The 14,109-nt window shown below is 36.8% G+C and overlaps 2 protein-coding genes across 7 annotated transcripts in view; one reads left to right on the forward strand and one right to left on the reverse strand.

The window, feature by feature from the left end:
• Positions 1 to 14,109, forward strand: part of LOC106160953 (26S proteasome non-ATPase regulatory subunit 1) — a 142,805-nt gene that overhangs the window by 15,029 nt on the left and 113,667 nt on the right. The gene's annotated exons all lie outside the window — the stretch shown is intronic.
• Positions 5,858 to 14,109, reverse strand: part of LOC106160954 (uncharacterized) — a 39,103-nt gene continuing 30,851 nt past the window's right edge. For all 6 annotated transcript variants that reach the window (XM_086997291.1, XM_086997293.1, XM_086997290.1 and 3 more), the window contains one exon: positions 5,858 to 10,111. In XM_086997291.1, the coding sequence (XP_086853417.1) occupies positions 7,617 to 10,111 (2,495 nt within the window). In that variant the 3' untranslated portion in view covers positions 5,858 to 7,616. The remainder of the gene's footprint in view (positions 10,112 to 14,109) is intronic.

Raw genomic sequence — 14,109 nt, forward strand, 5'->3', positions numbered from 1 at the left:
ATAGAGAGGATAAAAACACTGGTTACCAGGGTGATGATTGGAGAGCTGTTGTCCCATGTTGTTGTTATAGGTAGGGAGGATGAAGTTGAGAGGTTTATGCTAAACATAAAGCCTGTCTATGGATGTATTCAGAACATCGACAGCATTAACAACCAAAGTTGATTCATGGACTAACAGATCTGCAGATCAAATATGGATGACTCACTTGAAAGCTTGCCACATAATCCCCTAATAGCCTCTGATCATTCCCCGTAGATATTACGCAGCAAACTTTTAACTGGGTCTGCCGTATTTGATACATAGATCTGTAAGTCCACGAATCAACTTTGGTTCTGAATGCTGTCAGTGTTCAATGATTTAAGCAGAAAACTTTCCCAGCTGCTCCTCTGGGAACAAAATTGATTTACAGAAGATAACTCTGCCATCATTAGGGTTTAACTTGGTGAGAAAAGTTTTATTCCTCTTCTGAGCAAGTTCTGCCCCAGCGCAACTAAATGTTTTAAATAACATTTTGGGTTTTCCAAAGCTTTTTCAAATTTTCATGTTCATGGAGATCCTTTTTATAAAAAAGAACAATGTTTTTATGCATTTCTCTGTGGCATAGAAAGCTGAGTGTTTTCAGTGTTTTTTTTTTAGATTAAACTGTTTAGCACTTTTTTAATTGTCCTTTATGGGCATTGGAAGTTGAGCATTTTCCAGTATTAAGACTGTTGTCTCATTTTTTTCCTTTTTTATCTTTTTTACTCTGCCACCAGATTAATGTGAAACAATTTAGGTGTGCATAAATAGTAAGAAGGTTTTAGTGCCAGGTGAAGAATGAAAAATCTGCCTGTCAGAGGTTTGAAGGTTTCCTGCAAGGATTACCAGGAATCATTATGTTTAACCTTAAATTTTCATGACATCCAGATTTTGTTTTCCAAGATATTAGCCAAGATATGTCAGGTTGGGAGGGGAAAATTTCTTAGAAGGATAATTGAAAACTGTGTTAATTTTGATTTCAACGACATGACATGTCTTGTTGCTATCAGGTTACATTTCAAAGGTGATTTTTCTAAGAAGAAAAAGATGGTTTTCCATCACACTTTATTGGTAGAATGTTTTATTGGCAGATATGTCAGTAGAAACATGACAGACAGACAGACAAACAGACAGACAGACAGGCAGGCTGACAGACAGACAAACACACAGACGAATAAGAAAAGCTTAATTTTATCTCTGTAAAACCCAGTGAAATAATTATATCTCTGTAAACCCCAGTGAAATACCACACCAGTTAAGAGTACTTCTAACTCCAGACAAGATCCTTTACCTGGAGTATCTTCACTGATTCAATGATATCCTCTACACAGTCCACTGATTTGTACTGATGACAAACAGGAAATGAACAACTACTGTTTCACATTAGCTGAGATAAAACAGTAACTCAATCAACTCTCAATTCAAAGAGCCCCTTTAGAGAAGATGCTTTTTTGCTATTTCTGACTTTTGCCTTAACCATTTCGTACAAATTGTTGACAAGACAAGAATGTTGACTGGATTATGTCACGCTGGGGTCAAAGACCATAAAAATCAGAAAGTGTCAATGGAAGGGCCTGTTGACTGTTGATTACTTGGCTGCATGCTGTGAACCCACACTGAGTGATTGATTGCAAGTGGAATAAATTGCTCAGGTGAGGAACTAAAGAATGACTTTGGTTTTTCTTTCACTAAGGTTGAAAATTTGTTCTTATTTCTATGTCTACAAATATATTTTTAATGGAGAAATAGAAAAATAAATCTTAAAATATCCCTATCTTTGAAAATTACTGAAAAATCCATTAAGTGTCCTTATTACATAATACAAACTGACTCCAAAATTATTCTGACGAATTCATTATTGTTTATATGTATGTTTTTTAATGTACTCCTACTAAATAAAAGAAAAAAAAAACATGCAAATTGATTTTTGAGTACTGCAGAAATGCTAGGTAATTGGCGTTACATAACAGTTTTGGCAGTAAGCAGAGAGGTGTGCCTGAGTATGCCTTCTCAAGTTGACGTGAAGCAAAGGTTGAGGGAAGAGCTCGTTTAATCTACGCATTACCATCTTATGTGATTGGAACAGAGATACCAGGATATTTAGGGTAATGGATTTTATAGAGAGGGAAGAAATGGGGCAATGACCTCTGGATATTACAGGAAAGGCTAGATAATTGACTAGGGAAGAATTGTGACAGATTAAAGAGCACAGATTATTGGTTGTAGATCGAGGGTTATTGATATTTCCTTATTATGGATGTTCAAAGATGTGAATGCAAGGATGTCTGTCTCCCCCCCCCCCCCCCCCCCCATGCCCCTGCCTATGACAATTGGTGTCTGTACATATACACAGTAAAAAAACATTTTTGGCTGGTTTCTATTTCTGTTAAGATTGTTTTGAATATGCCAAAAGCTTAGGATACAACATAGGAACAAAGTAACTAATACATGGATGGGTGCATCCATTTGTGCTCATTTTCTTTTGACCAATCATCATTCAATTTGAGGTGTGTGGGAGATTTGGTATTTAAAGTCTTCTTTTTCTGATTTTGATTCTAAGACTTGTTTAAAAGTTGGGGATTTGAGTGGGCATATGGAGTGAGAAAGAGAGAGAGAGAGAGCGAGAGATGGAGAGAGAGAGAGAGAGAGAGAGAATTAGTTTTAGAATGAAGAACTATGCAATGGACTAGGTTTTATGATTATTGTAAAGTGACTGAATGGAGAGTCAAATTGGGAAAACCATAGCAATACAAGTACCTAAACATACAAACCATCAAAGCTTTCTACATGGGTAAAATAAAAGTGCTTGGGAAGACCTTACCAATGCGAGCAATACTCATTAAAGATAAACCCATGTACTTTTATGCTTGAGAACTCCTTGAAAAATGGGCATCAAAAGAGCTGATATTGCCCTTTGCCATTCACTGGTAGTAAAGTGTTTCCTGGAGTATCAGATACATAAGGGTCTGACAATCGTAGATCAGTCTGTTTCTTGTTCTTATTTGTCTCACGTATCCTATGAATAGTTACTGGCTTAGTCACTGACAGATGAAGGTGCGAGCTTCATTTTATCAAAATGTTGACAGCTTTTAATCTTTTTAAAATTTCTTTGATAGAGAAATTAGGGGTGGTTTCTCCTGCCTGACCACAAGGTTGAGACCTGCACTGCAGGCGTCACCTGTATTTGAGAAACATCAAAGTTGAGGAAGTATTAATAAATACCTTTTCATAAATTGATCAATAATTTTTGATATATTGCATGTAAAAGCATGTCTGTGTGTGGTCTCGTACACTGTCCAAAAGGCTCAGACTTATCATGTTCTTATGCACTACTTTTTGTTTATAAAAGGTGAAAAGTGAGAACAGAGTCTGTCATTTTTTCTTTCTTTCCCCCTCTGTACTACACCAGAGTATAAAAGATAATTTGTACTCATAAAGTGTTAAAAAAAGAGAGCTGAACATTTCAGTTTTTCTCCCCCCTCTCCCCCTGCACTTCTGAGGCCCGTTGAGGCTATTTGCTTGCCAAATTTGATATTAATCGCTTTCCTAGTCAGAAAGGTGTCTTTCATAGTAAAATGGCCATGTCTGCAGACCTGGACATCTTGAAGAGCTGCTTCCTCTTCACCAAGGTCTTATTTTATCTTATCACCGGGGAACTATGTTGATGGTTTTCTATGTGCCTGAGTTGGGCTCACTCTTCTGTGTAAATGTTAAATTACATTGGTCTAATGTGGAAGGCCCTTTAGCAACATGTCTTACATTGGGTGAAAATATTGCTGGGATTATATTAGATATTTTGCCTGCAAATTGGCTTACAGTTTGATAAAAATAAGTAGGGACAAATGATGGTGAAGGTTTCACAAAGGAATAGGGTTATATTTGAAACAGAAAATTTTGGGACATATACTGAAAAAGAATTTTTGATGAAATTTCTAAAATAAGAAGAAATGAATAAATGAAGTAAGATTAAAAACAGAAAAAGTCATGAGTTCAGGTAAGTCAATGAAAAATATCAACTCATAAAAGTGATATTATGTCACAGACACCCAGGTGTTGATATAAAGTTAGGATTCTGGAGGGTATGTCAAATTGTGACTGATTGTGTTTAGTATGAGGAACATTTTACATTGATTGCAATCCTTTTCTTCAGCTACTTATCTGTCTCTACAAGAATAATACTTTCTTGAATTTCTTGTTACACAATTTCCATCGAGCGTCTAGGCTATTATAGGCCTCCTGATCTTTTCTTCCAGTGAGAAGAGAGATTTCTCATAGGTTTTTCTCAGTCGTCTTACGTAACTCTCACCTCCGTTCCGACAGATAGGATTGCAGAGAGTGTTCATGTGTCTGGAAAAACTCGGGGGGAAAATGATTCTTTTAAGCCTTTAACAGTTTCAGTACTCCAGTGGGGCATTGCATGAAAAAAGTAGATGCAAAAAAAGAATGATGCAGACCTCAGGGGTTTAACCTTTGGGCCAATTCAATGCATTTCTCTTTCTGTCTCTCTCTGCATTTACTTCTTTAACTCTTTTTGTTCTTGCCACTTACTTTAGGGGGTTCCTGCATTGTTATTTCCCATTTCTCTTATAATGTTTATTTTTTCAATAAAGCCATGCTCCTTGTTTGTCTGTAAATGTTTTTTATCATTTCAGCAGAAAAATAAACATATTTTAATATTTAGATAAAATTCGCAACTTTGAAATCAGTCTGCATTTCATGAGTGTAATAGTTTTGATGAAGGAATATTCAAGTAATTGCCTTTTTAAAAGTTCATTGACATCAAACAATATTAATGTTGCTTTCAGAATAACTGTGTTTGCATGCTGTTTGACATTGGAATTACAACATTTACTCTGATGTATATATTCATAACAACAAAGTATGGTTTATTGACTGAAGAATGGTAATGGTTTAAAATGCCAGGAGTTATTTTTACTAGATTGCATCAGTACTTCCTAGCAGTGTAGTTTGAAGAGTGAAGGTATTATACATTTAGTATCAAAGATAAATGTCTATTTATTGCATCAGGACATCCATTAAGATACTTGTCCGTTAAAAGATGTTGTTAAGGACATCAAACCAACATGATAATTGACGAAGTGTTGATAAGTTTATCAGTCCATGAAGAGTGTTGGTTTAGGAAGTGCTTACAGTTGATCAATGTGAGTGTGTTGATTTAGGAAGTTGTAATTTCTTCACTAGATAGTGCTGAAACATCCAATTATGTAACTGAAAATAATTCTCCCATGCAATGTAACAAAGTGTTTTCCCTTGATGTTCAACTTTTGGCATTTCTGTGCAAGTCGGCATCTTTGATTTTGTGTATTTATTGCTGACATTTGTTCTCAACCTTTTCATAGCACAGGCATCTGCTGATAAGCCGTTTGCTTTTAAAAAAAGGGTGGACTTTATGTAACTTTTTTTCTTGGTATGTTTAGTGGTTAATAATATGAAGTAACGTACTAGTAGGTGTGAAGTAGGCAAATTATTTGTGTCAACATCAACTTCAGCTAGTTTTGTAATTGATAGATACCTACGAGTTTAGAGTTTGCAATCCTTTAAACATTCATGTTGGGCAAAATGTAAAAGGAACTAAGAAAGAAGGCATTATACAAACAGTCTCTATATAGCAAGCCTTAGTAACAAATTAAAATAAATTTAATTCATAAAATTGAAATTAAAAAAAAAAAATTGTAAAGAGTAAATTGAAGATATATTTTTCATAAGAAAATTCTCTTTTTTTTCCCAAATCTTTAACCTGCTGTTGTTATATTACAGTCAACAGCAGGAGTACCAGAAAAGTTCTTGATTGCCATTAAATTACATCAGATTTTTATTAATGCTTGGATATTTTGAACAGTGCATCAGTTTAGTATACAGCTGGATGTGAAAAGAACCAAAGCTGTCTATGGTGAGCACAAAATAACTTCATCAAATTGCCCGCTGAGCAAGGTGGGTTACCTAGACACCCAGTTTCAGAGAGACTCCTACATTTGCCTGCCTTAACCATTTATTGTCATGTTCCAACTTTAATGTATGGACATCAATCAAATAGCATGGCAGCTGGGACACGATAGGCCCACTTCACTTTGATCAATGAAAACTATAAGCTACAGCTTGATAGGGTTGTTATCAACATCTTGTATCAGACAGAACTTCATATCTCTGGTTTTTATAGTCCGTTAGATAAAGAATCATTAATCTTGGGTTCTTATATTCAGTATGAGCAGGAAGGATTGAAAAGGTGATGTGACTGGAATGTTTCTCTATACAGCAACCATTGAGCTCTGTTTTCTGAGTAACTTGGTAATGCTTTTGTGTAAGGGAAGAACTATAGCTTTTATTTTTTTTCCTCTGGCAGCCCTACCCCCTTAGTATGAGATTGTCAAACAGGTCCGTAGCCAGCAATTTTAAAAGGGGGGGTCTTTTTCTGAAAAATTGGACCTTTTCCCATAAAAACGTCATGTACCTAGATCAAATTTAACCCAGAGTGGACCTTTTCCCAGCAAAAGGGGTGGTTCTTTCGAACCCCCGAATCCCCCAGGCTACGGGCCTGCCAAATAATGTTAAATGTCTAGAGCATAACACATACCATGTCACCAATACTTGAATACAATATTATATTGGCTTAGTTTTATTACTGATTAATCAGCAGAACACCTACAGCTAATTTATGCTATATGGAAGCTGTTAAAATTGGCTTGGCTTGAAAATAAGCCATTCTGAAGATTATAACATCATAGTGTTCTCTTAGGATGTTCGTAGAAAAAGACTAAGCTTTTTGTTTCTGATTTCAATAATTTAAGTTAAAAAAAAGGATAACAAAGAAAAAAAGTCAAAACAGTACAGTTCCTAGAAGTGTCTTGTCTTCTTTTATCAACAAATCTGCTTGTAGAAATTATGTTTTTAATTGTATCAAGCATAATGAGAACAGACAAATTCAAGCAGGTATGTCAGCACTGCTCTCAAAGTATCAAGTAATCTTCTAAAAATATCTCCTTCAGATGTTTTTATCTTTTGAGATCAATTTAGAAACATTTTCAAAGTTGTCTGGTTAACCTTGGTAATCACAGTGACAGTTTTTCCGTTCTTATCAAGAGCCAATTAAATTGGCTGTAAATAAACTCTGCTAAATTGTGAAGCAGCTAAGAATTCTTGGCAAAAAGCACCATCAGTATGAAAAACTGGTCATTTAAAACAAATGTGCATCCTTTGGCCATCTTTAAATTGAAATGGTGAAACAGTTTGATGCAGAGAAAAAAGTTTTACAAGAGGTTGCACAAAACCTTTTATCAACAAAATAAAATATATTTTTCAGTTAGTCAGGAGTTGGCATTAAACAACAAATCTGCCACTTTGACATCAAGAGAAATTAACTAAGAGTTCAAAGGTACAACTATGTATCCATGTATGTTCCTTCATTGACGTAATGTTCCTTTATGTGACTTTATAATGGTCGATGCTGTGCAAAGTACCATGAAATAGATTAAATGATCAGTGCACTGAAGAATGGAGGAAAGCATCCCTGTCATTTTACCAACAATACTCCATCTTTTATGAACCATGGGTTTACAATAAGTAAATGTTAAGAAGGGTAATTATTCCCTCAGACTCATGGATCTGTGTCTCACTCTGTGCTCCGCAGCAAGTGTCCTGCCGTAGTGGTAATGATGATGATGACGGTGAGTTTTCTTACACGTCAAAATACGAATAAAAGCCCTCCGAAATGAAGTATTAAACATGGTATAGATGATGGGGTTGGCCAGTGAGGCCACGTAACCCAGCCAAACAAAGACGGTAAACGTGTCCTCTGTTGTTTCTGCCATGCATGGAGTACAGGTGACAGATAAGACATTCAAGACAAAAAAAGGTGCCCACAAGATCACAAAAATGGCAAAGATGATCCCAAGCACCTTGGATGCCTTCTTCTCGTTGCTTGCTCTGTGACGAGACAGTTTGTTATTCCTTCGTAGGCTTTCCAGGGATATCTTTTTGTCCACAGTTTTAGCTGCTGCACAACTGAGACGACAGCGGTGCACGAAATCAAGACCCGTCTGACAAAGCGTCTGTACAGGTTCACAACAGGTGCCAAATTTTTTGGTTGGCACATTAGGAGGCTGTGGTTCATCAGGGTGTATGACAACCCCGTTACTGGAACTACTGTGGTTAATATCGCTGTGAGCCTGGAACACAACGGAGGAATTCCTGCTGGCGTTGTTGATTGTGGTGGTGCCACCTACCTGCAGATGGGTGACAGCCTCCACAGGACCAGGAGGCATCAATAAGTTCTGATTCTCCTTTGGCACTGTAACTGTGGGAGTGGTATTGTCTTGTCCATTGTTGATTTGATTTTCTGAAACTCTCGTTTTGTAATCCCGAAATCTGGTAGCAAGGATTTCCCAAAATCTAGATTTCTTTTTATTTGTGTTTGGTTTTGAAAGCCTTGTTGAATGATCCGAGCTTTCCTCGTGGTCAGAACGCAGTATGTCTGTCTCTTGCACAGAGTTTGGAGCGCTGCCATTAGTCAGAAAAGAATGGGCGTGGCCGTTACTAGGTGGGTCTGAAGGAACATAGCCATTGCTTGGGGGATCAGATGGAACATACCCATTGCTAGGGGGATCCCTTTGCTCCACAAAGCAATTGTTTGGAAACTCTTGTCTTAAAACTTTAATTCCAGAATAAATATTAGAAGATGAAGAAACATGAAGATTGTCACTAGCTCCTGAGTGAACAGATGTGGTGGAAGCGTGAGAGCTGGTAGATTGAACAGTGTTTTGTGAAGTATTTATAACATCTTCAATTGGAAAACTAGGACTTTTCAACTCCAGGTTACTGTTTGGATTTATACCATCATGAATATGGTGATTTTCCTGGTTATTATTACTGAAGGAATGGCAGTCTTGTTCATAGTTAATGGCAGACCTGTGCTGCTTTTTATTTTGTTCAGCATTGTAATTACCAGGTAATTGTCTCTCTTTGTTATTGTTATCATACAGATGATGTTCATCATATTCCATACTCCCATCATCGTCATTAGCAGCATTATATTCCTTGCATTCTGCACTAGAGATTGAACTACTTCTACTCCCAGGTGGTGAATTTATATGCAGGAAAGGTCCCGTTGTTGAGTCAGGGCGACAAAATGGCTGCCTTTCCTCTGGATTTTTGCTGTCGTTTTGACTCCAGTTACTACCTTGGTGCGATGACGACAGTCTCTCTATGGTATCAGCTACCATGGATGAAAACGAGTGAGCCTTAATGTCAACGAGATCCTCTTTTGGTTTCAGCTCCAGAGGGGTTCCCATAGTAACCAACAGGGATAGGAAGGCATTTTTTGTCAAATTTTGTAAAGGGTTCATGCTAACAGTCTGAGAGCGCGGCCTTGGTGGTGTATCACTTGATGTCCCTCTTGATGTGAGCATAGTGCAAGAAGAGGCCCTGTTAATAGCACCAGTTTCCAAATCTTCCACTGAAAACTTTCGACTGTTGCCGCCATCACTGCTTATACTGCTAACACTGCTGCTAGTTGATTGGTGAGAAATTCGCTGTGTGCGAGCTTCTGATGATTTTTGTTTCTCAATAGAGATAGGTTCCTCCTGTATCCCAGACAATTGACACTGCATTATAGTCGCCGTCTGACCAACATTTGATCCTATAGATGAGCGGAAACTGTCACTTTTACTGTGCCTCATTTTAGAGTTGTGCATGTGTTTCTGATTGCGATACAAAATCAGCAGCGTCAAAACGTATGTCACAATCATGATAAGAAGAGGGATGTAAAAGGCAAAGAGAGATCCATAAATAATGAAATTAGTCATGGTAGGAACACAGACACCATTATTGAAAACATTTGAATAATCCGTGAATCCTGAGATAGCTATCGGGCTCGATATCGCCAGTGAAATAATCCAGACACTGCAGATTTTCAGTGCCACCATTTTCTTGGTCTTGTTGCGTCCATATTTCATTGGATAGCGGAGAGTGAAGTAGCGATCCATGGACATGGTACACATATGCCATATGGAGGCTGTGCACATGCATACGTCTGTCATAGCCCAGATGACACAGAACGCTGGATCCAGGGGAAAGTAGCCTGGAAAATAGAAAAAAAAATATTACGCATTTAAAAATGTTTGCTCTATTTTATCTTATAATGTCAAATAATAATAAATTATAGTGGAATCTGCTAATTACCTTATGATACCTTACAGTTATTTACAAAAAAATAAAAAAAAAATATTATTTTATCTTTGGAATTGTGTGAAACATTGACTAACAAGGATATTTGTGCAACTTTTATAGATTTTACTGCAGTCCCAGTGTATCCAAAGTAAGCAGAATCTGCGGTGTTATTAAGTACAATTGCATCTCTAAGATGAGTCGCATTGAGATTAGCGAGATAGAAAGTGATCTTGAACTCAGTTTTTTTTTTGTTCTTTTTATCCAGAAATTGAGAGACGATAACTTGGCAGACACAAGTAATATGCAAGACCCCAAGTCTTAGCATGTGTCAGAAGCTGAAGTGTCCTTACCTGTGCCTTGTACATTTCACCTATAGGAAATGTCAAGGTTTAATGTAATTTACTGCATCAACAGTTTCAACACTTAATAAAAGCCTTAAGTGATTATGTGCAATGTTCTGATGTGGAGTATGGCCTAGCAAGTGTATGTTATAAGGTAGAGTCTATTCTGCACTGTAGTTCACGTAGTTGATGTTATTTATTGCTTCAACAGTTTCTGCGTGTTACTGCGACATTGTGAAGTGTTTCAGTTTGCATTTTTATGGCAAGGTAATTGTAATGTTCTTAGACAGGTAGACTTAATCAGACTTCAGTCTGTTTGCACTAAGAGATAGTTTTGATGCACTCAAAAAACCTGAAGGACGTTTTGATTAATTAGATAAAAGACAAGGAATATCTCGTAAGTGCTGTGCACATGTAATGATGAATGCGTGAGTCTGGTTTTGATTGCTTTCTTTTTTTTTCTGATGGTTTACAGTTTTACAAGCATGACAGCAGACGTGGCTTAGAGAAAGCCAAAGCTAATATTTTTCACTTTCTATCCGAGTTTAAAAATTTGCCATTTTTTTTTAAATTTTTCAAAAAAAAAAAGTTTTGTGATCAGTAGTGAGTAATGATCATTACTGAATTCATCAGTCGCTAAATTAGTCAGTGAATAAAACCAATCAGTGACTGAGTTGATCACTTTGTTATTGAACCAACCATTCACTAAGTCTGTCAAATACTCAGTTATACAAGTGATATCTTGACATGCCCCCCCCCCCCTCTCCCCGACCCCTCCACTGCCCTTTGGGTGTTTACACATATAATTCCATGTAATCCTGGAATGGTGTGGAAGCTATGTATTGTAGACATGAAGACAGCATACCTCTCATAGCAGTAACATTGCTGGCATGGTTGAAGATACTCACCTTCACTGGAGTGAGGTGGAATGCAGTTTGACTGACCAGGACATGTGTGTATGGGGGCTGGTCCTGATGCTGGGGGGGTGCTTTACATATATGGTCAGTGGGGGAGAGAGGGGGGTCAGTTGTGTGGAAAAGCAGGGAGGTAGAGGATTAGGAAGAAGAGGAAAAGGGGGGAGACAGAATGAATGAGGTTGTATAATGTGTGTGTTTGTATATGTGTGAAGAAGAGAATGGATGAATAAAGTTTTACAAGAGAGAGAGAAAAAGAGAGAGAGAGAGAGAGAGAAAGAAAGCAGCATTTGTGTTTCAGTCAAATATACACCATCAATAAACTGACATTGTCTTCAGCATTCAATTTTAGCAATTATACAGTTGCAAGAGAGAGAAGATGCATTTTTTTCTGTTCTATTTTTCTTCTTCTTCTGCATTTGTTTGCACAATAGATGAACCGTAAAATCCTCTTGTTTCAGCCTAAGAAATGGAGGACATCAAGCATATTACAGAAATTTGACAAGATTATGGGAACAACCTTTTGCCTTTTCAATAACACCACAAATTTATCATAAAACCTGCTATTTTGGAATTGCTGCAGCCAGTAATGGCAGATGTACTGACTGAGGCAGAGAAATTGGATTACAATAAGTAGGCAGTCTAATGCAGTTTTCACATTACCAGCTCACTGTTAGCCTCCCTATTTAGATCTAAATGTCTTGTCTAGTTTCCGCTAACACAAATATCATGCTGGTTTTAGAAACCTGATAAGGGTTAAAAAGCAATTTTAGAATTTTCACAGCAATTATTTGACTGTGCCCACTTATAACACCATATACTTCTTTCAATTTAGATTTGAAAAACATCGAGCAATTCCAGGTAAATGAAATATTTCCCCTGCCGCTATCAGAAATTTGATAATTATAAGAAAAGACGTTTTTAATTTTCAGCGCAGTTTCACATCTGGCAATTTTTGTGCTGTGTTTATTTGCTCTTTCAGGAGTAGATTGGCTATGCTGGAGATGGTCGTCTAAGTGATTTATTGTAATATATAGCAAGCAGTTTGAGGATGAATTTGTGCTAAAACAGGTGTGTGGCCCCTCAAGGCTGGACAGCCATGGGGATTTATATGTGGGAGTAACCTGTGGAACTTGTTTAATTGGTGGCATCGTAAATAAAGGCATTACCTGAAAAATGTGGGCAATTTTCCAAAATATTTTCCAAACATTTTTCTCATGTGGTTGTCCTCATTTATGTTGCAATTACTGTAGCAGAATGTATTGATATAGAAAGTAACATGTACATAAAGAGTAAATTCCTTTTGATGAGAACTCCATTGTTAAATAGGTATAGGTGTAGGATTGCATGTGCTTGCCTTGGTGTGCGTTTGCATGCATATTGAGAATGCCTCATCAGATGGGCGTATCATAGATTCATTTTGTAATTAATAAAATTGAATGATATTTTTATCTCATAATGCATGTATCTGTCAGGAAAATAAATGAACTGTGTCCGTCCACTGAGGTTTTAACTGGCATGATTAAAATCCCCAGTGAACTGGAAACCTGCATTTTGTAGCAAGATCATTTGAACCTGAATCAAACTGTAGTAGTAAGTGGCACTGTGAAGAGGAACTGCTCCAAAGCAGCTGTATTACATGTGAACTATCAGTTTATTTGGCTAATATAAAGTACTTGCGTAAATATTCACGTAAATACTCACGTGTCAAGTTGTAGAGAATTAATGCACATGACAGCTGCATTGCATAGAACACGTCTTGTTTCGCCGTTTGATTTGCTACTTTCTTGTGGTGTCTGTAGTTTGTTATAAATAAGTGATGGCATGTCAGAAATATGTACATGTGTACTGAAATTATAACATTGTGGTAACATGACACATGCCAACGATGGCACAATTACATGGAATTTGGTAATTTTTACACAAACCACATTGCTTCCCCAAAGACAGCAGTATAGTAAGTAACATGTGATTGGAAACATGCATGAGCTTACTGTTTCAATCTATGTTGAATATCTAGAGCTCTTCTAAAATAAAAAAGAAAACCAATGGATGTTATTATCAAAGAAGCCTTGTTTTTGATGTTATGTTGTGAACAGCTCATTTTTTTATGTGCAAAGTATCCCAGTAAAAGTGAGGCAAATAATTTTTCTCATTTGGAGATGTGAGTGAAACCGTATCCCAACTTAATGAAATTTCCATCTAAATCAAAATCAAAGTCACTTCTTGCTTGTTAGCACAGTTGTTCTTAGGTTGATCTGATTTCAAGGTCAGAGGTCAAGGTCAAGGTTGTGACCTTGCCATGCCCTGGTCATAGATCCTGCAGAATTGATGACACATTTTACCTTTGATATTTGTCTAACTAAACCCTGGCTAATTGGACTGAAGTGAAACAGCATGAGGAAGCGGAAGACGGTATCACCACTTGTAGTTTACATGGTGAAAAGGTGACAAACTGAGAGCAGAGGTTAAAGTGGTCTAGAAAGAAAAATTCAAGAAGAAAAATAACTTTGAAGTTTTGTAAGCATCTTTCATTTGCCATAACAATACAATAGTAATTTTTAAAAAAAATTAACATCAATTCCGAATTTATTTTAAGAGATGAATTTTAACTTGCTTTCATTTCATTCACTGATGAGACTTTTCTGACTTTT

The sequence above is a fragment of the Lingula anatina genome, chromosome 10 (assembly GCF_051362555.1).
Source record: "Lingula anatina isolate TDL-2025a chromosome 10, LinAna3.0, whole genome shotgun sequence".
Classification (NCBI taxonomy): Eukaryota; Metazoa; Brachiopoda; class Lingulata; order Lingulida; family Lingulidae; genus Lingula; species Lingula anatina.